The sequence below is a fragment of the Carcharhinus amblyrhynchos genome, chromosome 15, assembly GCF_965287045.1.
Source record: "Carcharhinus amblyrhynchos chromosome 15, sCarAmb.v2.hapA, whole genome shotgun sequence".
Taxonomy (NCBI): Eukaryota; Metazoa; Chordata; class Chondrichthyes; order Carcharhiniformes; family Carcharhinidae; genus Carcharhinus; species Carcharhinus amblyrhynchos.
In genome coordinates this window covers 54,348,627-54,375,450 of record NC_137338.1, presented here as the reverse complement: position 1 = coordinate 54,375,450, position 26,824 = coordinate 54,348,627, and the positions used below count along the sequence as shown (strand labels likewise).

The 26,824-nt window shown below is 40.3% G+C and overlaps 1 protein-coding gene across 1 annotated transcript in view; it reads left to right on the top strand.

The window, feature by feature from the left end:
• The window catches only part of LOC145353306 (superoxide dismutase [Cu-Zn]-like), a 31,587-nt gene extending 7,440 nt beyond the window's left edge, over positions 1–24,147 (top strand). The window contains exons 2-5 of the mRNA XM_080203940.1: positions 5,724–5,817; positions 14,809–14,878; positions 20,977–21,094; positions 23,255–24,147. Of these exons, the coding sequence (XP_080060066.1) occupies positions 5,724–5,817; positions 14,809–14,878; positions 20,977–21,094; positions 23,255–23,365 (393 nt within the window). The 3' untranslated portion in view covers positions 23,366–24,147. The remainder of the gene's footprint in view (positions 1–5,723; positions 5,818–14,808; positions 14,879–20,976; positions 21,095–23,254) is intronic.
• The last annotated feature ends 2,677 nt before the right edge of the window (positions 24,148–26,824 follow it).

Sequence of the window (26,824 nt, the reverse complement as noted above, 5' to 3'; positions counted from 1 at the left end):
AGTGGCAGTGTCAGATAACATGCTGGAGGGTACTGGACTTTGTCTCCGCAAAGATTGTGTGGTGGTCACTTCTACTAATAGAGTCATGGCTAGATAATTTGCAGCAGGCAAATTGGTGAGGATAAGTCAAGTATGTTTTTAATCTCTTGTTGGTTCCTTCACCACCTGTCCCAGTCTAGCAGCACTAACCAGCTGGTTCAGTCCGTGTTGTAATGCTGTGTCACTCTTGGTGATTGTTATTGTCCTCCACCCGGAATACGTTCTGTGCCCTTGCCACCCTCAGTGCTTCCTTCTGGTGGTGTTCAACATGCAGGAGTACTGATTTATCAGTTGAGGGGAGATGGTATATGATCAGCAGGAGGTTTCCTTGCCCATGTTTGTCCTGATGCCATGAGACTTCATTGGGTCTGGACTCTACATTGATGACTGCCAGGGCAACTTCCTCACGGTTTATAGCACTGCTGCCACTTCTACGGGAACCATCTGTAAGGTATAATCCTGTGAGTATGACTATGATCAGTCTGTCAAACAGCTCTTCCAATTTTGGCACAAGATCCCAAAGAAAAGTTATAAAGTTTATTTATTAGTCACAAGTAGGCTTACATTAACACAGCAATGAAATTACTGTGAAAAATCCCCCAGATATTAGAAAGGAGAACTTTACAAGATTGATAGGGCTAAGTTTGCCATTATTATTCTATTACATTCCTCTCTGTTTCCTTACAACTGAGTGGATTGCTGGAACATTTCAAAAGACATTTAAAAGTCAAACACATTTGTCAATCAACCACTTAATTATTAACATGTAGGCCAGGTACGGACAGCAGGTATCCTTCTCTAAAGGACATGAGTGAATGAATTGGGTTTATACAATGGTTTTTGTAGTTATTAATCACTTTTAATTCCAGATTTTTAAAATTGAGTTTAAGTATTACCATCTACTGTGGTGGGATTCGAACTCATCAAACTAGTCCAGCAACAATATCATGGTGCCATTGCCGCCCCTGTGTGGTTTGTACTCAATTACCTGCCAACCATGACAAATAAAACAGTAATCATTCACCTTAAGAGACACCTTCTCCACAGAAGGTATCCCACTATAACTTATGACTGGCAACGCTTGCCAATCATCTCTACTGAATTTTGCAACTTTGTATGTGTATGGGACTTGAGTATATTAAAAGCAACCCCTTATATCCACAATCAAATGATTTTGGCAGAGTGGGCAGTTCACTGAGCCTAGCACACGGATTGCACAGACTACCATGATGCACCTCTCAGCCTATGAAATCTACATTAACAGGGCCTGCCTTTATCAAGTGATATTTTTCCAGGTAATCAGGACTATGATTCCTACAGCTAAGGCTCTGCTGAGGCCTAAACTTGAAACTAATGCAAATAATGCCCTCTTGCACCGCAGATTGAGAAGGAAGATATACTATGATCAAGATGTCCACAGACTAGGCCCTCTAATACCAGGTCAAACCATCAAGATTCAGACGTCACGTGACCATGTTCAGTTGGTGCTGGTACACAGTAATGCCTTGCAACCAAACAGTTATGTGGTAACCTTAGATGGTGTCTGCTGTATCTGCAATCACTGTCGTCGTCTTCTGCTAGTAGTAGAGCCAGCATCAAGAAATGACACAGCACTTCTTCAGTCACGGTACCTATGGCACCAGCCTCCTGCACAGCACATATACAGACTTCTGCCTGTGCAGACAAACTCAAATGAAAGGTCCCATATTGCTAACAGTTGCAGAACCTAATCTGAATGTCCTTGAGCAGGTTATTGCTGAGTAAGTGCTCAGTGAAACCGTTGATGACTCCTTCCATCATTTTGCTGATGATCAAAAGTAGACTTACGGAGCAGTAACTGGCTGGTTTGGATTTATCCTGTTTCTTGTGTATAGGACATAACAGGAAAACAAAAGATGTTATGCAGCAGGAATGTGGGAATTATTTCTGGGAATGAGGACGGAGCACAATGTTGCATATAACTGAGTTCAAAAAGTCTGTGTTGTCAGTAATTTGGGGGGCCCACAACTTTCTACATCCACAATCTCACCTAACTGGGGAGCTGCAGCAAGTTGTCCATAAACAACTGACAGCCTGCTAGTATTTCAATAAGGACCTGTCTTTGATTCAGGCTACAGGCTGGCATGTAAACCATTAAAACAGTTGTTCTGCCAAATTCACCATTCCAGAGTCCGTTGGCAGAGACTGAAACAATATGAAGAATAATCTATCAATACAGATTTTTTTAAAAAAACCTAAATGTTTGTGATTAAAATTTGTACTTCTGCTTTTAATTCCTCACACAATAATTCATCGAAACACGTGACGTTTTTTATCAACTCACTGTGTATTCACCAGGCTGCAGTCCTGCTGATTTGTGCTCAAAAACTCAGCATACCTCTAGCCAAGCTGTTGCAACCTGCTACAACGCTGGCTTTTACCTGACAATAGGAAAAAAATGTGCAGGTCTCTCCTGTCCACAAAAAAAGGACAGATTTAACCTGTATGGTTATCACCTGTAGCCCCAGAAGAATTTAAAGGATTGAATTATATATTTGCAGCCTTTAGTTTATAAAGAAAGGTATGAATGACTCTTGCAATGTAAACCTGTAATCCAGATCAAGTATCCAAATAGCCCTGCAAGTGGCTATCAACATGTCTGACGTTGTCTTATTTTAGGCTGCAGTGGGGAACTCCTGTAATGTCACTCAGGGAATCAAAGTTTAGATTTGCCAACTCACCAATGCCACCTTTAGCAAGTGGGCAAATTCCATTTTTTTTGCATAACTTTAAAGCAACAGTGCTCTCACTCGTACCCTCAACTCTGCTGGGCTGTACATTCAATTATCCCACCCATAATTAGTAGTGCTGTGCTCTAGGTGGATGATAAAAGGCTAGAGGGGTCCTCTTACTTGTAACCTGTTTTATAAGTTCAGGACACATCAATGCTTATCACTGCTGTAGGTATTTTGAGTGTGTTATATTTAGGGGAGTGCCCATTCTGTGCAATATTTATAGTATATAATCCAGAGGTGTGAAAATTAGTTGTAATTTGGACTGAATGTTCATGTGCATATCACTCCAATCTGCTTGGAGGCAGACTTACAAAATACTTGGTAAACAAAGCAAAGTACAAATTATGAAGTTGCATTTCACAAATTTTGAACATTTAGTTTTGATTGTAGAATTTGACAGTACAGAAAGAGGCCATTCAGCCATCGAGTCTGTACCAACCACAATCCCACATGTCCCTATCCCTGTAATCTTGCACATTTACCCTGCTTTTCCGCTGACCGAGGGTCATTTTAGCATGGACAATCAACCTAAGCCGCACGTTTTTGGACTGTGGGAGGAAACCAGAACACTTGGAGGAAACCCACACAGACACAGGGAGAATGTGCAAACTCCATACAGTGATCCGAGGCTGGAATGAAACATGGGTCGCTGGCGTTGTGAGACAGCAGTGCTAACCGCTTTTCATCACTAAATATAATTGTCTTATTTTAATTTAATCAGTATATAAAATATAAAAAGAAGAAATGCCATGCTTCCCCACGTAATTGGGTCACCTTAAATAAAAACAAAGTGCTGGCAAATCTCAGCAGATCTAGCAGTACGTTAACACTTCAATTTTAATATGGCTTATTCAAAAGAGTTTTATTGGACTTGAAAGGTTATTACTTTTCTGCCTGCACTGATGTTGCTGGATCTGCTGAGTTATTCCAGCACTTCATTTTTATTTCAGATTTTGAGCTTCTACTGTATTTTGCTTTCAACTTCTAAAATATTTTCCTCCATTCTAACCGCTAAAACCTGATCAAAGCTTTAATGGCTTTTTAAAAGAAAAAACGATTATTAGTGTATTTTTAAAGTATCTCTCATGTTTACACTTGTGAAGATACCAGTGTTGGACTGGGGTGGACAAGAGAGATCACATGACACCAGGTTATTATCCAACCTATTTATTTGAAATCACAAGCTTTCGAAGCACGCTTTTTTGTCGGGTGAAGTCAATTCACGCGACAAAACAGCAGCACTTCGAAAGCTTGTGACCTCAAATTAACCTGTTGGACTACAACCTGGTGTTGTGTGACCTCTCATGCTTGCACTTGGTGGCAGGGCTAGGCACTGAAGACCAGAGTTTCAAAACACTGGAATAGATCTTGACTTCATAGAGTAGAGGATAAGATGGATTATTATTATTATTAACTAAAGATCTACACAAATGTTTTAGAGATTTCTTTCACAATAGACCGTGGATGGCTTATTTTCAGTTTCAGGGAGGGCCTTATTCACATTTGAATTTTTTTTGTGCTTTTTTAAAAAAAACTTGTGTGAATACAGAATTATAGGCAGAAAGTAGGTCAAAAAACTCTGGACTCTGTTCCTCCTGCTCTACATTCTGTCAACTGTGAGTTATGACCTTATCTTGGCTGGAACTTCATTGTGTCATATGGCCAGGATATTTTGAAATCAAGTATTTTACAAAATGTCTTTTCCACAAAAAAAATTGTTGAGGTAATTAACCAGCTCATCTGAATATTTGCAAAATAGAATTAGTGTAAGTGCTTTTAAAGGATTAATATTACATATGAATCCAATGGTGTCTCAGTTACAGTGAAGAAAGTTCATTGATATAAAAGTTTTCAAAACAAATGAGAGTTAGGAGTTGCAGGACCAGAAGTTGCGGCATAAGGATTGGGTTTGAGGAGTCATAGGTACAGAAGTTAGCATCACAATCTGAGGAGAAATAAGATTTGAAGTCAAGGTGGTATGCTTAACATCAGAAAAAGTAAATGGTGAGTGGGATTTAAATTGATAATGGCACAAATTTTAGCAGCTGATGATAAATTACCATAATTGGATAGTAAGCACCGTAAATTAGAAAAATAATGGACAATTGGGAATGGCTGTGGAATTAGGGAGCAGAATTGAAACACTCATGCCATCGACCTACTTGGGCCAATTTAAAGACAACATAGGACAGGCAAACTTTTAACTTGTCAACCTAATGTCGACATGGATTTTCATTATAAAAATGTTTCTTGAGGCAGATTAAATTTTGTGTTGTTATAAAAAGTGAAGTGGTAATAGCTGTAGACAGGAAGTGGGGGGTGGGATTTAACACTAGATTCTGAATGCTCTGGTTGGGTACCTATCATGACTAATATGAGGTCTAGGTGATATTAATGGGCAAACCTCATTAGCATTTGATAGGCTACCCACCCAATTTCCTTGGTGATGGGCAACCTGCTCACTTACAGGACTTCCCAATAGCTATTTAAAATGTGAATATACCTTTGAAAGAAACAAGTCTGACTTTGAAGGAGACGTCTTAACATTGAAAATAAGACACTTCTTTGGACGTCATGCTTCAAGGTGTGAGGGCATGAAAGAGATTCTCTTGCTATTTGATAGAAACAAATCTACCAAATCTAACTAGCTTCAGGGCTGTGAGAAAGGGCAGAGCAAGTGAAGTCTTGTCACCTCCGGGTACTGGATTCCATATGAGAGAAGTTTAATTACCTTGCCCAGAGTTGCAAGAGTGAAAACAGGCCTTGATATCTCCTTTTCTCTGTATTACAATGTGGCAGCAGCATTTCTCCCTCTCCGGTCTAGCAATGGGTACGTTCTTCAATTGAACTGTTAGTTTTTCACTATAACAGTCTGTTTGATTGCTTGAATATGCAATTTTTATTTTGTAGGAAACTGAAGAGGTGTTTGTAAAAGGAACCATTGAGGGATTGAAACCAGGAAAGCATGGACTTTATGTTTGTACTTTGGGAAATGTTACTAATGGTGCGTACTGTACAACCATGTTGTTTCCAAATAGCTATAGTTTTAAATATAAGTTAATGTGTTAATTCATGCAAGGTAAATAAACCTGAATAATTTGAAGTTTTTGTTGTTACATGTCTCATAGCCTGTGGTGGTCTTATTGATCATATATTGTTTTGGGTCTCATTTTCTGGATTTACATCTGAAGAGGGAGGGGCTTTTTGATCATTTTATTACTGGGTCGCTGGTTCTTCACAGTAGTAAGACCTTCCAGAAATAATAGGGAATCAAGAGTCTAGTGAGAATGGGGAACTGAAAAATTGATTTTTGTATTACTTAATACATTATTTTCTTTGTTGAGAATAATGGGCAAGTGTTGGAAGGATTAGCGGATAGATTATCAACCTGCTTTAAACTGTTAAAATTCTCCTTCCATGACATATAAGACAAGTGAGACTTGAAACCAGAGCTTCTGGTTTAGTTAAGACCACCACCTACTGAGCAAGATAATCACCAAAGGAGTCAGTACAAGTAAAGAAAATAGTATTGGAGAAATTATTGTGCGTCATTGACAAATTCCCTAGACCTGACAATCTTAATCCTCAGTTTTAAATGAGACAGTTGCAGGGATAATATAGGCATTGGTTTCAGTTGGGGAGGCAGTGCTCAGTGATATTGCCACTGAGCTAGTATTCCAGAGACCCAGGGTTATGTTCTGGGGATCCAGGCTTGAATTCCAGATTTTTATTCAATTCAAATTTTACCACTGTTTATATAATGGGTTGGAGCTTGTGTGATTGATGTCGTCATCATCATCAGTAACCAGCGACAGTGAAGGAATGGTAATGTAATTTCAAGTCCGGATGGTGTGACTTAGAGGGGAACTTGCCAGTGGTGGTATTCCAATATATTTGCTGTCCTTGTCTTTCTAGGTGATAAGAGTTTGTGAGTTTGCAAGGTACTGTCAAAACAAAACTTTGAGTTATTGCAGTGCATTGTGCATATGATATATATACTTGCTACCATTGTGCATTGGTGGTGGAGGGTGTTTGCCAGTGAAGCTGACTGCTTTTTCCTGGATAGTGTTGAGTATTACGAGATCCATATTAACTTATCAACAATCAGGGCTGTGAACTCCAAGTCCTGACAGGCCTCAGGGTTTCCGTGCATGTAGGGACCAGCATTGGGAAGTGCATGCGCAGTCTGGCATTTTATACCTCTTCAGGCCAAAGATGGGCCCAGTGAGCCTGCATAAAAAGAAAACAAGGCAAAAATGTGGATTCTGTGACTTGGACAAGGCACCGTAATTAGAGAAGAGTCCCAGACACAGGACAAGGAGAGGTCCAGGTTCAGAAGAAAGAGAGAGGAGCTTGGAAAAAAAAGCTGCAGTTAATAGATTTCATGGGAACTTTGGGGAAGTCCTGATGGTCTAAGGAGGCAGCAGAAAATTGGTGACTCCATGCTGCAGACACTTGAGGCAAAAATAACCCTTTGGAACAGCAGTGTTCTGTTTGGTACAGCCAAAGAGCTGCATTTGTGCTTATGAATTGTCCTTGGAGTGCAGACTCAGGAGTCCAGGTAAACTGTTGAGAGACAAGTTTGAATGCTGTAAGTGGACTGTTGTTGAGACCGTCCAAATTGGAGTGACTGTTGGAAAGGATTAAATCCCTCATGAGAAAGACAAAGGGTGGAAATTTCTGTCTGTGCTTGCCCCAGAGCGAGAAAATCCCACCTGAGGTCAGTGGACCTTTGCATGGTCTGTGTCCTGCCCTCTACAATACCCATGGCAGGTGGGACAGGAAAATTCTGCCCAGAGTTTCAATGAGATTTGTCGACTTGCTGTTTACTGTCAACTAAATAGTTGTTGAGAAATCTGTGGAATCTGATGTGGCATTTACCATTTATTGTGTGGAGGACTATTCAACCAATTTTTGACATTTATTTCATGTGTATCTCATTTTAACCCTGTATATTAGAGTATAAGATAGATATTGAAAATTGTTTTATCTTGCTGACCTTGTTTAGTAAAGATTATGTTGTTGTTCAAAAACCATTGCATCTTGTGGTCTTATTATCTTAAGAAGTGTCTTGAATATCAGACTTTGTCTACTAAAAACAAAAAAAATTACTGGTCCCTAAGAAGTTTGGGGCATAGTCCTGGAACATATCGTAAATTGGGAGCTCGTGATATTTTAAATCCACAGATACAAGTGATGGTATGTGCTCAGGTTGAGGCTGATGGGATTTCTATAGAGAATTTTGTTTTTGTGATTGTTGAACAGAATGACTTTGTCAATTGTTAGGGCTTTTCTGCAGAGGGAAGATTTATTCAATTTACAAGAATTAACCAAGAATAGGTTAATTTCATTAGCAGAAAAGTTGGCAATGGAGTTAAAAGCAGGGGCTAAAATGCAGATATTAAGGTAATAGCACAGCATTTGGAATCAAGGGAAAGAAAAGCAAGACACAGCTATAATGCAGCTTCACTTAGCTAGATTTTGTTGCAGATGAAGCAGCTTGAGAGAGAAAATTAGGAACCTGAACTTGAAATGAAAAAGTTTGAACTTGAAAAAGAGGAAAAGAAAGAGAAATGTGAAACCTTGACCTTGGAGTTACGAACAGTAAAATATATCAGACAGCATGAACTGGCTACAGAAAGCTTAGGTTATGGGGTGAAAGAGCGCTAAGTAGCCTTTGGGAAGAACAATCCTCAGAATATATAACAACAAACTATGGTACTTATGCTTCAGAAACAAGCTCTGAAATATAATGAGTCAAAATTTAAATTAAACTTTAAAGAAAAGACCAAATGAAATGTTTGTAGAATTTACTAAGGAGAAATAAATATTGCGGGACCGATAATTTTGGGTGCTGAAACTTTAACGGAATATTGAGAATGTGGGAGAACTAATGATGCTAGAATTTTGAAACAGCATCCTAATAACTATTAGCTCACACCTGGAAGACTAAGGTTTCTAAGGTGCAGTAAGTTCTGGCAGGAGGGTTTGATATATCACATAGGCAGTTTTGGGTGGGAGTTTGGGGGGGGGGTGGTGGTCAGTAGATCTAATAGAATTGTAGAACCCTACAGTGCAGAAAGAGGCCCTTCAGCCCATTGAGTCTGCACCGAACATAATTCCACCCAGGCCCTACCCCCACATCCCTACCCATTATACCCACTAATCCCTCTAACCTATGCATCCCTGGACACTAAAGGGCAATTTCTTAGCATGGCCAATCAACCTAATCCGCACATCTTTGGACTGTGGGAGGAAACCAGAGGAAACCCATGCAGACACGAGAATGTGCAAACTCCACACAGACAGTGACCCAAGCCAGGAATCAAACCCAGGACCCTGGAGCTGTGAAGCAGCAGTGCTAATCACTGTTACCATGCCGCCTGCCAAATTTCTATTTGTAAACCTACAGGGAAGTTGGAGAATAGAAAGAGCTTGAAGGAGAAGGTGGAAGTGGTTCCCTTCAATATAAATTACAGTGTAAATGATAAAAGTAAAATGAATAGAAAGCATTTATTACTATAAGACAAGATATCCCATAGCCAGTTGTTGGAAGCTGAGTGATACATCGGTGGCAATAATTTGAATGCTTAAAAAGTCTTCAGTAAATTGAGTTATTACTGTAGCAGTTGTTTCAATTTTATCTATTGAAAGGATAGAAGCAACTTCAACAAATTTGATGAATTTCAAGTCTCAAAAGTCTAAGCACTGTGAGAAATGCTCTGAAGAAGGAAAGGAATCGCTGATGAATTAGAACAGCTGATTGAAGGCCAAATTGAAAAGTGAGCCTGGCACTTGATCATGAAATGAACAAATGAAAGTCTTGAACTCCGATGCAGTATGGAGAACAAAAAAGATGACGTGTATTCTGGGAGATCAAGACTTCAAAAGTAGCTAAGGAAAATCACAAACATATTGAGAATCCAATTAATAAATTGAAAGAGTATAAAGGAGCAGTTAGTAATCGTGGAGGAATGATTCTGAAGTGAAGAAAAGACAAGTGAAGTTGGTAAGCTTGTATAAGGTTTTATGGATTACTTTTGAAATAGACAGCTGAACTTGCCAGAGCAGTTGAACTGAATGAAAAGATTAATAAATTTGGAAAATAATTGAAAAAATGATAGGAAACAGATGTCTGGATGAAATTGTGAAAGGAGTGGAGATGAACCTTCCATTTTTCAACTATCACTGAGAAGAGTATCAATGTGTGCAGAAGGATGTGGCTCAAACGAGTTGAATAAACAGGAAAATTCCTTTGGTGCAGTTTTATGCGATTGGTGTTAATCAAAACAAAAAAAATACATCATGGAATGAAGAAAATTTTAAAACTTGCCAACCAAACATAGTTTCTGTAGCAAATTTGAAGTACCCATTGAAGGCATGTTTCCATGACAGAAAAGTAAGAAAAACCTATGTTCTTCTGTATTAAAGTCAAAAAACTTATGCAAAAGTTATTTGGATCACATCATGTGACTCTCATTCATATGTGAAGAGGGGAAGACCACATGAGTATTGGCTTGCAGTTGTACCAGAAACGTTGTAAACCCAAGGTACAAAATAGAAATTCAGGCTGGTCAATTCCTCATGGGGGAAAAAAAACAGGTTGCTGAGAAATCAATCGTGGAACGTGCTTTGGTTGCATCTTCCATTTATTGTGCAGTATGGTGTGTTTGACCAAAGTTAAAGTTTTATTTATTAGTCATAAGTGGGCTACAAGTAGTTTGCCTGTTATTTCATATGTACCTAATATTAACCCTAAATGTTGGAATATAAGAACACAACATAAGAACATAAGAAATAGGAGCAGGAGTAGGCCATCTAGCCCTTCAAGCCTGCCCCGCCATTCAATAAGATCATGGCTGATCTGTCGTGGCTCAGTTCCGCTTTCCCGCCCTCTCCCCATAACTCTTAATCCCCTCGCTTATCAAAAACCCATCAACCCGCGTCTTAAAAATATTTAGCAAGGCAGCCTCCACCACTTCAACGGGCAGAGAATTCCAGAGATTCACCACCCTTTGAGTGAAGAAGTTCCTCCTCAACTCCGTTCTAAACCGCCTCCCCTTTATCTTGAGGCTGTGCCCCCTAGTCCTACTGTCCTTTGAGCGGGAAGAGTCTTTCCACCTCTATCCTATCCATCCCATTCATCATCTTATGTCTCAGAGATCTCCCCTCATTCTTCTAAACTCTAACGAGTACAAGCCTCGTTTATTCAGCCTCTCCTCATAGCTCAACCCCCTCAACTCCGGTATCAGCCTAGTAAACCTCCTCTGCACTCCCTCCAGGGCCAAAATATCCTTGCGTAAGTGCGGTGACCAAAACTGCACACAGTACTCCAGCTGCGGCCTCACCAATGCCCTATACCTATGCAGCAAGATCTCCCTACTTTTATATTCAATCCCCCTCACTATGAAGGCCAGCATCCCATTAGCCTTCCTGACCACCTGCTGGCTGGGTTTTTGCGACTCATGCACAAGGACCCCGAGGTCCCTCTGTACCGTCGCCTGCTGCAGTTTTTCTCCACGTAAGTAATAGTCCTTCCTACCATTATTCCTACCAAAGTGGACCACCTCGCACTTGCCAACATTAAATTCCATTTGCCAGTTCCTGGCCCATTCGCCCAGCCTATCTAGATCCTTCTGCAGACTCTCCACACCCTCTGCACAATTTTCCATTCCACCAATCTTGGTGTCATCAGCAAATTTCGACACCATACACTCGGTTCCCTCCTCCAGATCATCTATATAAATGGAAAATAGCTGAGGCCCGAGCACCAACCCCTGGGGCACTCCACTAGTCACCAACTGCCAATCCGAATAGCACCCATTAACCCCCACTCTCTGCCTCCTATTTGAGGACCAATCCTCTATCCACTCTAACACCCTACCCCCAACTCCATGCCCCCTTACCTTCTGCAATAACCTCTCGTGAGGTACCTTGTCAAAATTTTTATCTTTCTGACCATGTAAAGTTTATTTTGTTTGTTCCAAACTTGTGGAATCCCGTGGCTTTATTTTCTTAGCAAGAGGCTTGATTAGCAGACTTGATCTGATTTGATTTATTATTGTCACATGCATCAACATACAGCGAAAAGTATTGTTTCTTGCACGCTATACAGACAAAACATACCATTCACAGAGAAGGAAACAAAGTGCAGAATGTAGTGTTACAGTCATAGCTAGGATGTAGAGAAAGATCAACTTAATACAAGGTAAGCCTATTCTAAAGTCTGCAGGAAAGAGGCTGTTCTTGAGTCAGTTGGTATGTGACCTCAGTCTTTTGTATCTTTTTCCTGAAGGAAGGTCAATGGATGGGAGGCTGGTTTGCATGATGGATTGCGCTACATTCACAACCTTTTGTAATTTCTTCTGGTCATGGGCAGAGTGGGAGCCATACCAGGCTCCGATACAACCTGAAAGAATGCTTTCTGTGGTGCATCTGTAAACGGTGAACGTTGTAGCTGACATGCTGAATTTTCTTAGTCTTCTGAGAAAGTAGAGGTGTTGGTGGACTTTAACTATATAGCGTTAGCAAGAGGGGACCAGGACAGATTGGTAAACCTAAAAACTTGAAGCTCTCAACCCTTTCTACTTCGTCTCCATTGATGTAGACAGGGGCATGTTCTCCTCTACGCTTCCTGAAGTCGATGACAATCTGCTTTTTGTTGTCATTGAGGGAGAGATTATTGTTACAGGACCAGTTCACCAGTTCTCCATCTCATTCTGTGCTCTGTTTGAGATCTGACCTATGGTGGTGTTGTCAGCAAAATTGAAAATCAAATTGGAGGGGAATTTGGCCATACGTAGATGTGTAAGGAGTATAGTAGGGGGCTGAGGATACAGCCTTGTGGAGCACCAGTGTTGAGGATGATCGTGGAGGAGGTGTTGTTGCCTATCCTTACTAACAATGATCTGTGAGTTAGGAAGTTCAGGATCCAGTCAGAGGAAGATGCCAAGGCCTAGGCCACGGAGTTTGGAGATGGGTTTCATGGGAACGATAGTGTTGGAGGCTGACCTGCAGTCAATAAATAGGAGTCTGACATAGGTGTCCTTATTATCTAGGTGTTCCACGGTTGAGTGCAGGGCCAGGGAAATGATGTCTGCTGTGGACTTGTTGCGGCGGTAGGCGAACTGTAATGGATCCAGGTAGTCTGGAATTGATTTGTGCCATGACAAGCCTTTTGAAGCACTTCATAATGATGGATGTCAGAGCCACTGTCCGATGGTCGTTAAGTTGGTTTTTCTTGGGTACTGGGATGATGATCGTTGTCTTGAAGCATATAGGACCTCGAATTGTTGCTTAAAAAAAAGGTTGAAGATGTCTGTGAATACCCCCACCAGCTGACCCGTGCAGGTCCAGGTACCCCATCTGGGCCGGTTGCTTTCGATGGGTTGACCTTCAAGAACTCAGTTTGCAGGTGATCAAGAAGGCAAATGGAATGTTGACCTTTATCGCGAGAGGGATGGAGTATAAAAGCAGGGAGGTCTTGCTGCAATTGTACAAGGTACTGCTGTGGTTGCACCTAGTGTACTGTGTGTAATTTTGGTCCCCTTATTTAAAAAAGGATATATTAGCTTTGGAAGGGGTGCAGAGAAGGTTCACCAGGTTGATTCCAGAGATGAGGGGGTTAGTTTGTGAGGAGAGATTGAGTAGACTAGGCCTGTACTTGTTGGAGTTTAGAAGACTGAGGGGAGATCTCAGAGACATATAAGATAATGAAGAGGCTACACAGGGTAAAAGCAGAGAGATTATTTCAATTTAGAATGGAAACGAGAACTAGAGCACACAGCCTCAAAAATAAAGGGGAGTCAATTTAGTACATAGTTGAGGAGGAACAACTTCTTCCAGAGGGTAGTGAATCTTTGGAATTCTCTGTCCATTGAAGCAGTGGAGGCTACCTCGTTAAATGTGTTTAAGTCACAGATTTTTCACCAATAAGGAGATTAAGGATTATGGGAAGCAGGTTGGTAAATGGAACTGAACCACTATCAGATCAGCCATGATCTTATTGAATGGTGGGGCAGGCTCGAGGGGCTAGATGGCCGACTCCTGCTCCTATTTCTTATGTTCTTATGTAAGAAAGCTGCTGACATCTGCTCTTGCTGACCTCTTGTTCAAAACAGGCATGGTATTCATTGAGCTCATCAGGGAAGGGTACATTGGAACTGGCGATTTTACATGTCTTCATCTTGTCGCTCGTTATGTCTTGCAGACATAGCCATAATTGGGACTTTATCTACTTTAAGTAGACAGTTGCTGGATCTTACAAAGAATTGGGAATCTGGTTCAGGATCATAACATTGAACTGCTTGTTTGTTGTTGGAGCTGCATTCATCAATGCAAATGGAGAGTATTTCATCACACTCCTCCTTGTAGATGGTGAATAGGCTTTGGGGAATCAGGAGGTGAGGTATTTGCTGCAGAATTCCCACCCTCGACTTGCTGTTGCGGTCGCAATATTTATATGGCTGGTACGGTTCAGTTTCTGGACAATGGTAACCGACAGTATGCTGATAGTGAAAGATTAAGCAATAGTAAATACCAATGAACGTTAGACAAAGGGAGATGGTTAGATTCCCATTTGTTTAAGATGCTCATTGTCTGGAACTTGTGTGATGCAGGTGTTTCTTGCCAGTTGTCAACCCAAGCCTAAGTGTTGTCCAGGTCTTGCTACATTTGGACATGGACTGCTTCAATATCTGAGGAGTCAGGCATAGTGATGAATATTGTGCAGTCATCAGCAAGTATCCCTACTTCTGACCTTATGATGGATAGGTCATTGGTGAAGCAATTGAAGATATTAGGGCCTAGGACACTACCCAGACGAGTACTAGTCTATTGGATTATATAGCTTTCTTAATTTGGCCATTCAGAAATCGTAGAAATATTCGTATTGCATATTTCAAGTTTATTCTCTGCACCTTATTGTTAGCAAAATATGAATAAATTTCCAGAGAAGAAGTGATCACTCAAGGACTAAGTAAATTGTTTATTTTAGGCTATGCCAGTTCAGGAACTCATTATAACCCCTGTGATAAAAAACATGGTGCACCAGAAGACGCTGACAGGTGAGTTTTTGATAAATTTAATATTTAGTTCTGTAATTAGGAAATTTTATTTAGTTTCTAAGCAGTGTTCTGAGTGGATCAATTTGTGCTCCAGAGCTGTAAAATGTAAACATAAAAATACAGGTGGCTGTTGCATTTTAAATAGTTTTTGATTAATCTTTTTATAACTTGGACAAATTAAGTTCATAATCTACAAATTATTTGTCTCCAAATATTGTGAACATTATGCAAGACTGACAGTTTAGTGTTTTTGTTCATTGTCCTGAGCGTCATTTTATTTGGTTTGTTAGGATCTAAACATTAAGATGTCCAAAAACTGTTCAATATTAAAGTGGAAATTCAAATCATCCTTCATAAGAATCTGAAACTCCAGCAAAAAATGTTAGCCATTCTACTTAAAATGTAATAATTCATAGCAAAACTTCAACTTTAGTTTGTCCTTATTGTCAAGATTTTTAGTTTTAGATAAAATAAAGTAAAAGAATTTGGTAAAAGCGGAACTGATGAATGCAGCTGTCTTGGCAGCATGGTAGCACAGTGGTTAGCAGTACTGCCTCACAGCTCTAGGGACCTGGGTTCAATTCTGTCCTTGGGTGACTGTCTGTCTGGTGTTTGCACTTTCTTCCCACGTCTGTATGGGTTTCCTCCCACAGTCCAAAGATGTGCAGGTTAGGTAGATTGGCCATGCACAATTGACTCTTAGTATCTCAGGATGTGTGGGTTAGGGGGATGAACAAGGTAAATATGTGTTATGGGGATAGGGCATGGATAGGATGCTCAAAGAGTCAGTGCAGACTTGGTGGGCCGAAAGGCCTCTTTCTGCACTGCAAGGATTCTACGATTCTATAGCGTGTTTTTGATATGTAAATTAGCTTAGCAGCTAGGAAATGTCTATTTAAGTGACGTGGGTAAATAATTTTAGGTATGAAACTGTAGAAGAGGCGAGTTCAAAATGGAGATTGAAGAAGACAATTCACATTTTTATGCTAAATCTCTGGTCCAGGACGAGTTATGTAGATAGAAGGAGAACAAAAGGGAAATGTGGCATTTTAGTAGCCAGTTAATTTCTGAGTTCAGGAGAAGACAATAGCTGGCAAGCAGTCAGGACCATGGCCATACCCAGCTGGAAAGTAGAACTCTTCCAGAGCACAAAAGTCTAAGCTCCAAGTGGCTGCTTTGAAAACCTCACAGAAATACTACGCTGAACCGAAGAAAATTTCCTAAACTTAAAGACAACTCATGGATGGTAAGTATTTGCTGGATTTAGTGGTATGTTGATTTGGGACAAGGGACTTTTCTCTGAATTCAGAAACAGATAGATGGAACAGGGTTAATTCCATTAGATTGTGTTTGTGTGTGTGTGTGCGCGCGTGTCCATTATTTTACTTAAGTACCTTTTGTTTTGTATTGTGGTTTTTCTGTGTTTCTTCTAAATTAATATTTTTGTATTTGAATGCAACAGCAAGATTAACCCTTCCTCATTGGTGTGCATATTTTTCCTCACGTTATATCAAATCACAAAATATACATTTAAGAACAGGTGTTCCAAGTTGCCCTTCTGGATTTTGGGATACCCTCACATCTAACTTCAACAGGATTCTAACATTGTGTGTTTATTTTATAGTAAATTATTTTTTGCTTGTTCTATATTTGGATAATAATCGCAGATATCAACAAAAACATCTTTTTTTCCTGAAGCAAGATTGAAAAACAAGATAACTTGCATTTATATAGCACTTTTGTATGTAGAATGTTCCAAAGCAACATGAAACTCGTATATTACTATTTGGAGGGTAATTCTTGTTGCCAAAGGACAGCATGACAACCAGTTTCAATGCTGCAAGGTTACAAAATACCCGTTGGTCAAGACCACTCGCTATTTTGTCAGATAACGATATGGGATCTGCACAGGTAGATGGTTTCCTTTCTGTTTAGCATTTAAACCAAAGTCAACAGAAGTGATTTTAACTGGTCCTTCATGACAGAAAAAGGAATTATATGCTGTTAAATTTGCCTTGGCATCCCTGCTATTAATCCACTCTGTTTTCCCTTTGACTGTTGTGTTAATGACTTGTTTTTCTTTAAAAATAGGTTGAGTTGCTTGCCATAAACAGGTGAGGGCCTTTTGAATGGATGCAAGTCGAGGTCCTCCAATGTCATGAGATTTTGGACAGAAAATTGGTGCTGAGAAGGACTTAGAAAAAAAAGGAACAAGTAATTACAGGAATAAGTATCACATGGATGGACTTGAAACTGATATCTGATGCTGATACAACTGCAGCCTGAATTTCTCAAGCTGGCTATGTAGTTTGCTTAGTTGAAGGATTACAAGCAATGTTCTTTCTAAACTTGGTTGTGCCATAACCCACCAAAAGTAATCAGATAACTTCAGAACAGATTTAACAGCTGAAAACTAGGCATCCATGAGGTCCTGGAGACCATCAGTAGCAGCAAAATTGTATTTGCAACCTAACTTCATGGCCTGACAATATCCATCATTGTACCATTAACATCAAGCCAAAGGATCAACCCTGGTTCAATGAAGAGTGCAGCAAGGCATGCCATATCTAAAAATGAGCTATCAACCTTAAATTACAACACAGGACTACGTGCATGCAAAAGAGAGATAGCAAAATGTTCTGACAACCAATGGACCAGATCAAAGTTCTGCAGTTTTACCACATCCAGTCGTGAGTAATTATTCATAATCAAATAACTAATAGGACTAGCAGATGGCTCCACAAATCTACCTGTCCTCAGTAATTGGGGAGTTCAATGCGTCAGTGCAAAATACAAGGCTGAAACCTTGTATTGAGGGGTGAATGGTGGCACAGTGATTAGCACTGCTGCCTCTCAGCACGAGGGACCCAGAGTTTGCACATTCTCCTCGTGTCTGTGTAGGTTTCCTCCCACAGCCCAAAGATGCATGGGTTAGGTTGATTGGCCTGGCTAAATTGACCCTAGCGTCAGGGGATGAGCAGGGTAAATATGTGGGGTTACAGGAATAGTGTCTGGGTATGATTGCAGATTTGATGGACTGAATGGCCTTCTGCACTGTAGTGATTCTGTAATTCTATGGGAAACATTGACATCATCATCATCATCATCATCCAAAACTACTGAATGGATGATTCATTTTGGCTTTGAGATCTCCAGTATCATAGATGCCAACCTTCAGCCAGTTCAGTTCATTCTGCTTGATACAGCAAAGCCTATGGACTCTTACAACATGTGGAGATGCCGGCGTTGGACTAGCGTAAGCACAGTCAGAAGTCTCAACACCAGGTTAAAGTCCAAAAGGTTTATTTGGCAGCACAAGCTTTCAGAGTGCTGCTCCTTTATCAGGTGAGTGAGGACTTCGTGTTCCAGTAGAGCAACAACACTGCCATCTACCTGACAAAATGGAAAATTGCCCAAGCATATCATGTCCATAGCAAAAAAAAACAAAATCCAATCTGGCCATTTGCCACCCCATGAAGCTCTCAATCATTGCTTGCACACAAATAACCTACTCAGTTTGGGTTCAGTCGGGGCAATCAGCTCCTGACTTCATTGCAATCTTGGTCTAAATGTGCACAGAAGGTGACCTCCCAAGGTGAAGTGAGAGGAACTGTTCTTGACATCAAGGTGGTACTGACCGAGAGTGGCTTCAAGGAGCACTAGAAAAACTGAAGTCAAGGGAAATGTTTTTTTTTGGGGGGTGGGGGGAGGAGAGTAGGATTTGATGATAGGTGGCTGTGGCAGGGGTGGGATTTGGAGGGAGGAGATTTCAGCATGATAGTTACTCCGGATTGAGAAGTGGTTTTCATTTTTCTAACTTCTCTGTGTAACTATTGCAAGAAGACACTTGAAACCATGTGAAGTTTGCAATTTATATTGTATCTTTGGATGGTTCTGATTGTAGAATCATTATAACCTTAAATTGAGGTAAGACAAGAAGAATATGATCAAAGTAGGTTGGCTGCAAAAAATAAAATGCTAATGAGGATGTGAGCAGTCCTCCCCAAATTTGAAGATTATGTAGGGAACCAGAATGATACACAGAGGTCTATGTGTTCTCATGGTGATTAAATAGGACATTAGACTGGAGGGCTGGCAGCTCAAGAGGGAGCCAGTGGATTGGAACCTGCCAAAATACCCTAGCATTTTGTCCTTAAAAGAAGTGTCTGAGTACCCCCCTAAAGAAATGAGCAAGCCCACTTTACTGCTCAGAGATACTGCAACCACTCAATTCTTGTTGCTGAATAAAGATCTGACCCTCTCCCCAGAAACTTTGTAGCATGTCAATGTTTTAATGGAGTTGTGGGAGACTACATGTCCATTTCCCTCCATTGAATCTGCTACAGACCGAAATAGACTTAGGGCTAGTCACTGTAGAAACGGCCCAAGTTCCCAAATGGAGATTCCTCGAAGAGCAATCTGAGGAATGGATGCTGCTCGACCAAAATTGCAGTACCCCCAGGATTTCATTAGGAAATCTTATGATTGCCCATGCTATTCTGAGTCATTACCTGCAAAATTTTAGCCCACATAAGTAGGCACTTTTTCTGGTCTTATGCTGTTTTGTCAGCAGACTTCAAAGCCGTCACATTTATCAGGTTGCAGGGAAGTAGTCCATTAAAGTAGTCCATCTGAAACCCATACAAGCGTTTGGTGACCCTTTTAACCAAATCCTGATAGGCCTTACACTCACTTGAAGAGGCATGACAGTGTAACAGAAACACAATTAACAGACAAATACTGAGCAGTGTATATCTTGGAGTGCATGTCCACATCCAAGGGATGCAAACAAAAGGAAGATATAATGACAAAAGATTCGTGTGTAAATGCCAGAGTGTGTGTGCAGAATGAATGTCCGTTTTCCTTGCTTCACAAGAGAATTGTGTAAAATGCCACTACATTCTATTTTTCTTGTGCAGATGGCATGTCCATGAGCAGCATGACAAGCAAGAAGTTTTGGATATTATGGATTGTAAAATCATACTTTGTGGAAGTGGCCACAAAACCTGTTAAGATGGTTGCAACTTAACGTGGAACGATGGGCATTTAAACTTTGAATAGATTCAGTTATGTGGCTAAGATTTAGTTGAACATGACATGAAGCCACATGTGAAGTTTATCTTATTATTTAAGGATGACGAATATTTGAAGAATTTGGGATCACTAGGCCATTAGTCTGTGTCAATTTGAACAAAGGAGGATATGTGAGCTCAAGTTGGGGCAGAGATAAGAGTGAATGACCACTGTCAATGGCGATAACATCATTGTGGTCTGGATCCCAGTTCTGTGACTGAAACTAACTTTCAGGAACTGCAGTTTATAATATCCTGAATGAAGCAGATCCAGGGGAGAGAAACATCTGAAATTGCTGAAAGTCTTCTCAGCATCAAAAGCACTGTACTTGGCTCAGCTTCCAGGTCCACCTGAGACCCAATCTCCTGGTTATTTATCTACAAGAGGCTTCAAAGCTTTGAGAATCTTTTTGTTTCTAAAATGATTTCACTTCAGCTGAAGTATCAATCAAGGAGACATCCAGCCTGCCTCAAGCTAGAAACTGTTATAAATTCATTTTTTATAAGAAGAGCTTTAAATTTGTATGTTATCTTTGAATGTGTGATAATGTGAGTAAGGCAGTTGGTTAAGACTTAGCTGGATGTTTGAAATGCAAAGTGCATGATTATAAATAAACTTAATTTTTTAAAATCGCTGAAAAGCCTGCTGCTTTCAATTAATTTTTTAAAAAATTATTTACTTTCATTTTAAATTGAGGAAAAGTCACTCCCAAGGGTAAGGAAATTCATACATACAGCTTGCACACAAACAACCTGATTATGAACTAGAAGGGACCACGCAAATTTTGTCAGTAACACACTGCTCGAATAAGCTTCAAGAATTATCTTTGCTGAACATGCTCTAGGGCACCATACTTCATTTGGATAAAGGTTGTGATTCAAGTGTTCCCTAATCTTGCTACTCTCCTTTTCAATTGTGTTCTGTTTCATGTGTATTAAGGTGCTATATAAATGCATTATTATTTTGTTGTTTCTTGTGCCTCCTTGTAAAAACTATAATTTCAAAATATTTACAATTCATTGTAGACATGTTGGTGACCTGGGTAATATTGAAGCTAATGATGCTGGTGTCGCTACATTTGAAATGCATGATCGACTTCTTCGTTTGGCAGGAAATTATTCCGTAATTGGACGCACTTTGGTGGTAAATATTGTATTCTGCTGTGGTGAATATTATATTCAATTTTTGAATGTTGTAATTAACGTTGAAGCACAACATTTCATACCTTTGATTTGATGAATTTGTACTCATGTTGTCATGTCACCCTTTTGTTGGGCAGTTCTAGGACAGTTATTCATTTCAATAGTTGTTATCCACATTCACTGATTAACTTGATCCATTGCTGTCATTGGCAACGTAGACATTTCCTTGGTCCCAGCAGCGCTGAAATATATTGTTATAATGGTGGACTCTTCTGAAGACTATCTTTCATCGTTTTGAAAGCTAAACAAAGCATGATCAATCAGTTCTGCCGGGAACTTATTCACTGAGAATTTACAAATCAGCCATTGTTCTATTGAACAAACTCAACAGGTTTAATGGCCTACTCCTATATCCTTGCTTACTGCTCATAGATCTCCATTGCTATTTATATGGGAGTAATTTTCCTGTCCCACCCTGTAATATTGGAATAACTTGATTGCACTCAGTAGTGTTGTACATTAACTTTTGTAAAGAGCAGATTGTCTGGGCTCATTTGTGTAACCTCAAATGAACTGAGAATCCACTTCCACTAAATTATGTATTGTGGTTTATGAACAGACAAATAAATAATTAGCTATCTATTAGTCAGTGTTTTGTGAACGTTTTGATCTTGCAGATGGGAGAATTAAGTTGCCACCAATTTTGAGTAATGTGTACTCAGAATCATTGGTGAGGCCGCAGCTGGAGTACTGTGTGCAGTTTTGGGCGCCGTACTTACGCAAGGATATTTTGGCCTTGGAGGGAGTGCAGAGGAGGTTTACTAGGATGATGCCGGAGTTGAGGGGGTTGAGCTATGAGGAGAGGCTGAATAAACTAGGCTTGTACTCGTTAGAGTTTAGAAGAATGAGGGAAGATCTCATTGAGACGTATAAGATGATGAATGGGATGGATAGGATCGAGGTGGAGAGACTCTTCCCGCTCAGACAGTAGGACTAGGGGGCACAGCCTCAAGATAAAGGGGGGGGGGGGGGGGGGGTGCCGTTTAGAATGGAGTTGAGGAGGAACTTCTTCACTCAAAGGGTGGTGAATCTCTGGAATTCTCTGCCCGTTGAAGTGGTGAAGGCTACCTTGCTAAATATTTTTAAGATGCGGGTTGATGGGTTTTTGATAAGAGAGGGGATTAAGGGTTATGGGGAGAGGGCGGGAATGTGGAACTGAGCCACAACAGATCAGCCATGATCTTATTGAATGGCGGGGCAGGCTCGAAGGGCTAGTTGGCCTACTCCTCCTATTTCTTTATGTTCTTATAAAGTCGGAGCAGAAGGCCATTTGGTCCTTTTGAGTTTGCTCAACCATTCATGATCATGACTGATCATCCAGTTCAATTGCCTGATCTCACCTTAGTCCTGTTAGAATTTATAGGTTTCTATGAGATTCCCCCTCACTCTTCCGAACGCCCAGGAATACAATCCTAGCCAACTCAATCTCTCCTTGTACATCAGTCTTGCCATCCCAGGAATCAATCTGGCAAACCTTCTCTGCATTCCGTCTCAAGCAAGAACGTCCTCAGTTAAGGGGACTAAAACCGTACACTATATTCAAAGTGTGGCCTCACCAAGAGGCTGTAAATTGTATCAAGACATTCCTGCTCCTGTACTCAATTCATCTTGCTATGAAGGCCAACATACCATTAGCCTTTTTTTTTTACTGCCTGCTTACCTTCAGTGACATTCAGGTCTTGTTGCACATTCCCTTCTCCTAATTTATGGCCAGATAGTAATCTGCCTTCCCACTTTTTGCTATTGAAGTGTATAACGTCACATTTATCAAATTATACAGCATCAGTTATTCATTTGCCCCCCCCCCGCCCAAACTTGTCCAAATCACACTGGAGGATCTCTTTTATCCTCCTCACAGCTCTGCAAATCTGGAGATATTACATCAAGTTACCTCATCTAAATCATTTATAGCGAGTAGCTTGGGTCCCAATACCGATCCCTGCACTACCCCATTACTCACTGCCTGCCATTTGGCAAAAGACTTCTTTATACCGACTGTTAGTTTCCTGTCTGCTGAACCATTCTCATTCGAGCAACTAATTGCATTTGAAGAACTCTATGGTGTTTGAATATTAAGTTATTAACATTTTCTTCTTCAAAGGTTACTGAGAATGAAGATGATCTGGGTAAAGGTGAAAATGAGGAGAGTGCTGCAACAGGAAATGCTGGAAAAGGTGTAGCATGGGGTATAATTGGAATAGCTAACAAATAAATTAAACAGCACAAAAATCAAATGAGTAATACTGTGCTGAACAATAACATGTTTTAGTATGCAAGTATACAATTAGCTAAAAATTAGTTTGATGTAGTGCTTAAATATCTTTGAAAATTATTTATTTTCTCAATCTTCAGCCTTTGTGGTAAAACGTTACGTTAGAATTTTAACCTTCATTTTATTGTTTTGATCATATCAACTATGAGTTAATCTTAAGCCAATTTTACAAGTTTTGCTACAGTTACGTGAGTCCTAAACATTGTCAACTCTAATAGAAAGTGAAAACCAATGTAGAAGATTTTCTAGAGCTTTTACCTTAATAGGGTTTAACCAAATATATACAACTATCTATGCCTTCTTGATATGTTAAGTTTGTAAGTTCATTTTTACAACAATTGTAAATTGCTGGCAACTCACTGCTCATATGTAGTAATCCATTTAGGCAATTTTGCATGTTCAAGAATTATTGAAAAGAATAAAAAGACAGTTGAAAACTAAGAACAAAAAGTAAAACTTGTCATTCAATTACAAATTCAGAAGGTGGATTAGAGTAATTCTGTGGTGTGTGAAGTCCTTAATTATGTTGACTGCTTTTCCGAGGCAGTGGGAAGTGTCAGTGACTGGGAGACTGGTTTGAGTGATGGACTGGGCTTCGTTCACGACCCTTTGTAGTTTCATGCAGTCTTGAACAGAGCAGTAGTCATATCAAGTTGTGATACAACCCAAAAGAATGCTTTCTATGGTGCATCTGTAAATGTTGGAGAGAGTCGTAGCGGACATGCCAAATTTTCTTTGTCTTCTGAGACAGTAGAGGTGTTGGTGGGCTTTCTTAACTATAGTGTTGGTATGGAGGGATCAGGCAGGTTGTTGGTGATCTGGACACCCAAACACTTGAAGCTCTTGACCGTTTCTACTTCATCCCCATTGACGCAGACAAAGGAATGTCCTCCACTACACTTCAAAGTAGATGTCCCCTTTGTTTTAGGGTGTTACTCAGCTAATGGCAGGGTGTTGGGAAGAATTACAGAAAGATCTAGGGATACAGATTCATAGTTCCTTGAAAGTAGAGTCACGGATGGAGAGAGTGGTGAAGAAGGCATTCAGCATGCTTGGTTTCATTGGTCAGAACACCGAATACAGGAGTTGGGACGTCTTGTTGAAGTTGTACAAGACATTGGTAAAGCCACACTTGGAATACTGTGTGTAGTTCTGGTCACCCTATTATAGAAAGAATATTATTAAACCAGAAAGAGTGCGGAAAAGATTTACTAAGATGCTACCAAGACCTGATGGTTTGAGTTATAAGGAGAGGCTAGATTAACTAGAACTTTTTTCCCTGGACCATAGAAGCTGAGGGGTGATCTTAGATCTATAAAATAATGAGGGGCACAGATTGACTATCTAGCTGATATCTTTTCTCGAAGGTAGGGGAGTCTAAAACTAGAGGGCATTGGTTTAAGGTACAAAAGTGTCCAGAGGGGCAATTTTTTTCACAGATAAGTGTCTGGAACAAGCTGCCAGAGGTGGTGGTAGAGACAGGTACAATTTTGTCTTTTAAAAGGTGTTTGGACAGTTACATGGGTAAAATAGGTATAGAGGCATATGGACCAAATACGGGCAATTGGGACTAGCTTAGAGGTTTTAAAAAAAAAAGCAGTATGGACAAGTTGGGCTGAAGGGCCTGTTTCCATGCTGTAAACCTCTATGATGCTGACATTGAGGGAGAGATTATTATTGCGCACCAGTTCACCAGATTCTCTCTTCCCTACACTCCATCTTGTCATTATTTGAAATCTGACCCACTAAGGTGGTGTCATCAGCAAACTTAAATTAGAAATAATAAATCAAATATATCATTAGGATTGGCATGATGGGCTGCAAATTTGATATTATGGCATATTTTGAGACCAATTCAAGTCACAAATTGCATGTGGGTCCTATGTATGCTAAGACCCTGATTAGCACTTTAAATGGAATTGCCCCAATTTACCATAGGGAACAATGTTGCTGCAGCCATACTGATAAGGACTTTACCTCCATTTTTAAGATGGGAGGGTTGCCTGAAAGTTCAATCCAAGATGCTGAAATGAGCTGTTAAGCAAATAGAAGAACACTATAGAAGCCACTCCATACCGTTTTTGTGCCATGACAGAACTCTGCGTTTCTGGCTGAGTCTTCCAATCCCAGCTTCTTCAGAAATGTGGAGCAGAGCTTGATTGAACGGCTTAGTCATCACATGATCAGAGGGAAGATGAGTTGTGCTCTCTTTTAGAGCGTTAACTGCAGTATTTTAAGTGTTCACGAACACACTGTAAAGTTATGGGATATTTACACAGCTTTTCAATATGTTAATGAACTGGTGAATGTAGGTATGTAAGTGGGTAATGGGTGGATTAAATGAGTGGGGTGGCAGCTGGGTGAAGTGCATAGGGTGGGTGAATGGGTAGGTGGACTGGATGGATGTCAGGTTAGGAAGGGTTGTCATGTTGGGGCTTAGTCAGGTCAGGTGAGTAGTTGGGTAGTGGGGGTGGGGCGGCAGTTGTATAGTTAACCAGGAGTTAGACTAGGATTTTTCTGATAGCTTACTATTAAGGACTTGAGGATCCTACGATGCAGATTAGTTTTTCATCGGAAGTTCAAACTTCCCTGGCAATTCAAAGTTTATTAGTGTCACAAGTAGATTTACATTAACACTGCCATGAAGTTACTATGAAAATCCCCATGTCACCACATTCCAGAGCCTGTTCGGGTAACCAAAGGGAGAATTTAGCATAGCCAATGCGCCTAACCAGCACTTCCTTTGGACTGTGGAAGAAACCATAGCACCTGGAGGAAACCTACATGGACACAGGGAGGATGTGCAGACTCCGGACAGACAGTGACGTAAGCTGGGAATCGAACTTGGGTCCCTGGTGCTGTGCCATCCACAGAATCAGTGTGTCGAGACTTCCACATGGTGCCAAAGTACATCCAGATACTGACAATCTGCAGACTTGAAGATCTGGACCGATTATACTGTGCTTGGTCACAAATCAAATTCCCATTGATGAAATGGTCCTCCTTACATTTGCCATACCTCATAACAACAAGAGGGTCTGCAGATTCAGGTATGCAATCGATGGCTCCCTATACCATTAAGAATAGTTCTTTCCTGCAAAGACCACATTCCCTTTTGATTTGATTTATTGTCACATGTATTAGTATACAATGAAAAGTATTGTTTCTTGTGTGCTATACAAAGCATAGTGTTCATAGAGAAGGAAATGAAAGTGCAGAGTGTAGTGTTAGTTATAGCTAGGGTGTAGAGAAAGATCAACTTAAGGTGAGGTAGGTCCATTCAAAAGTCTGATGGCAGCAGAGAAGAAGCTGGTTTTGAGTCAGTTGGTACGTGCCCTCAGACTTTTGTATCATTTTCCTGACAGAAGAAGGTGGAAAAAGAGAATGTCCAGTGTGTGC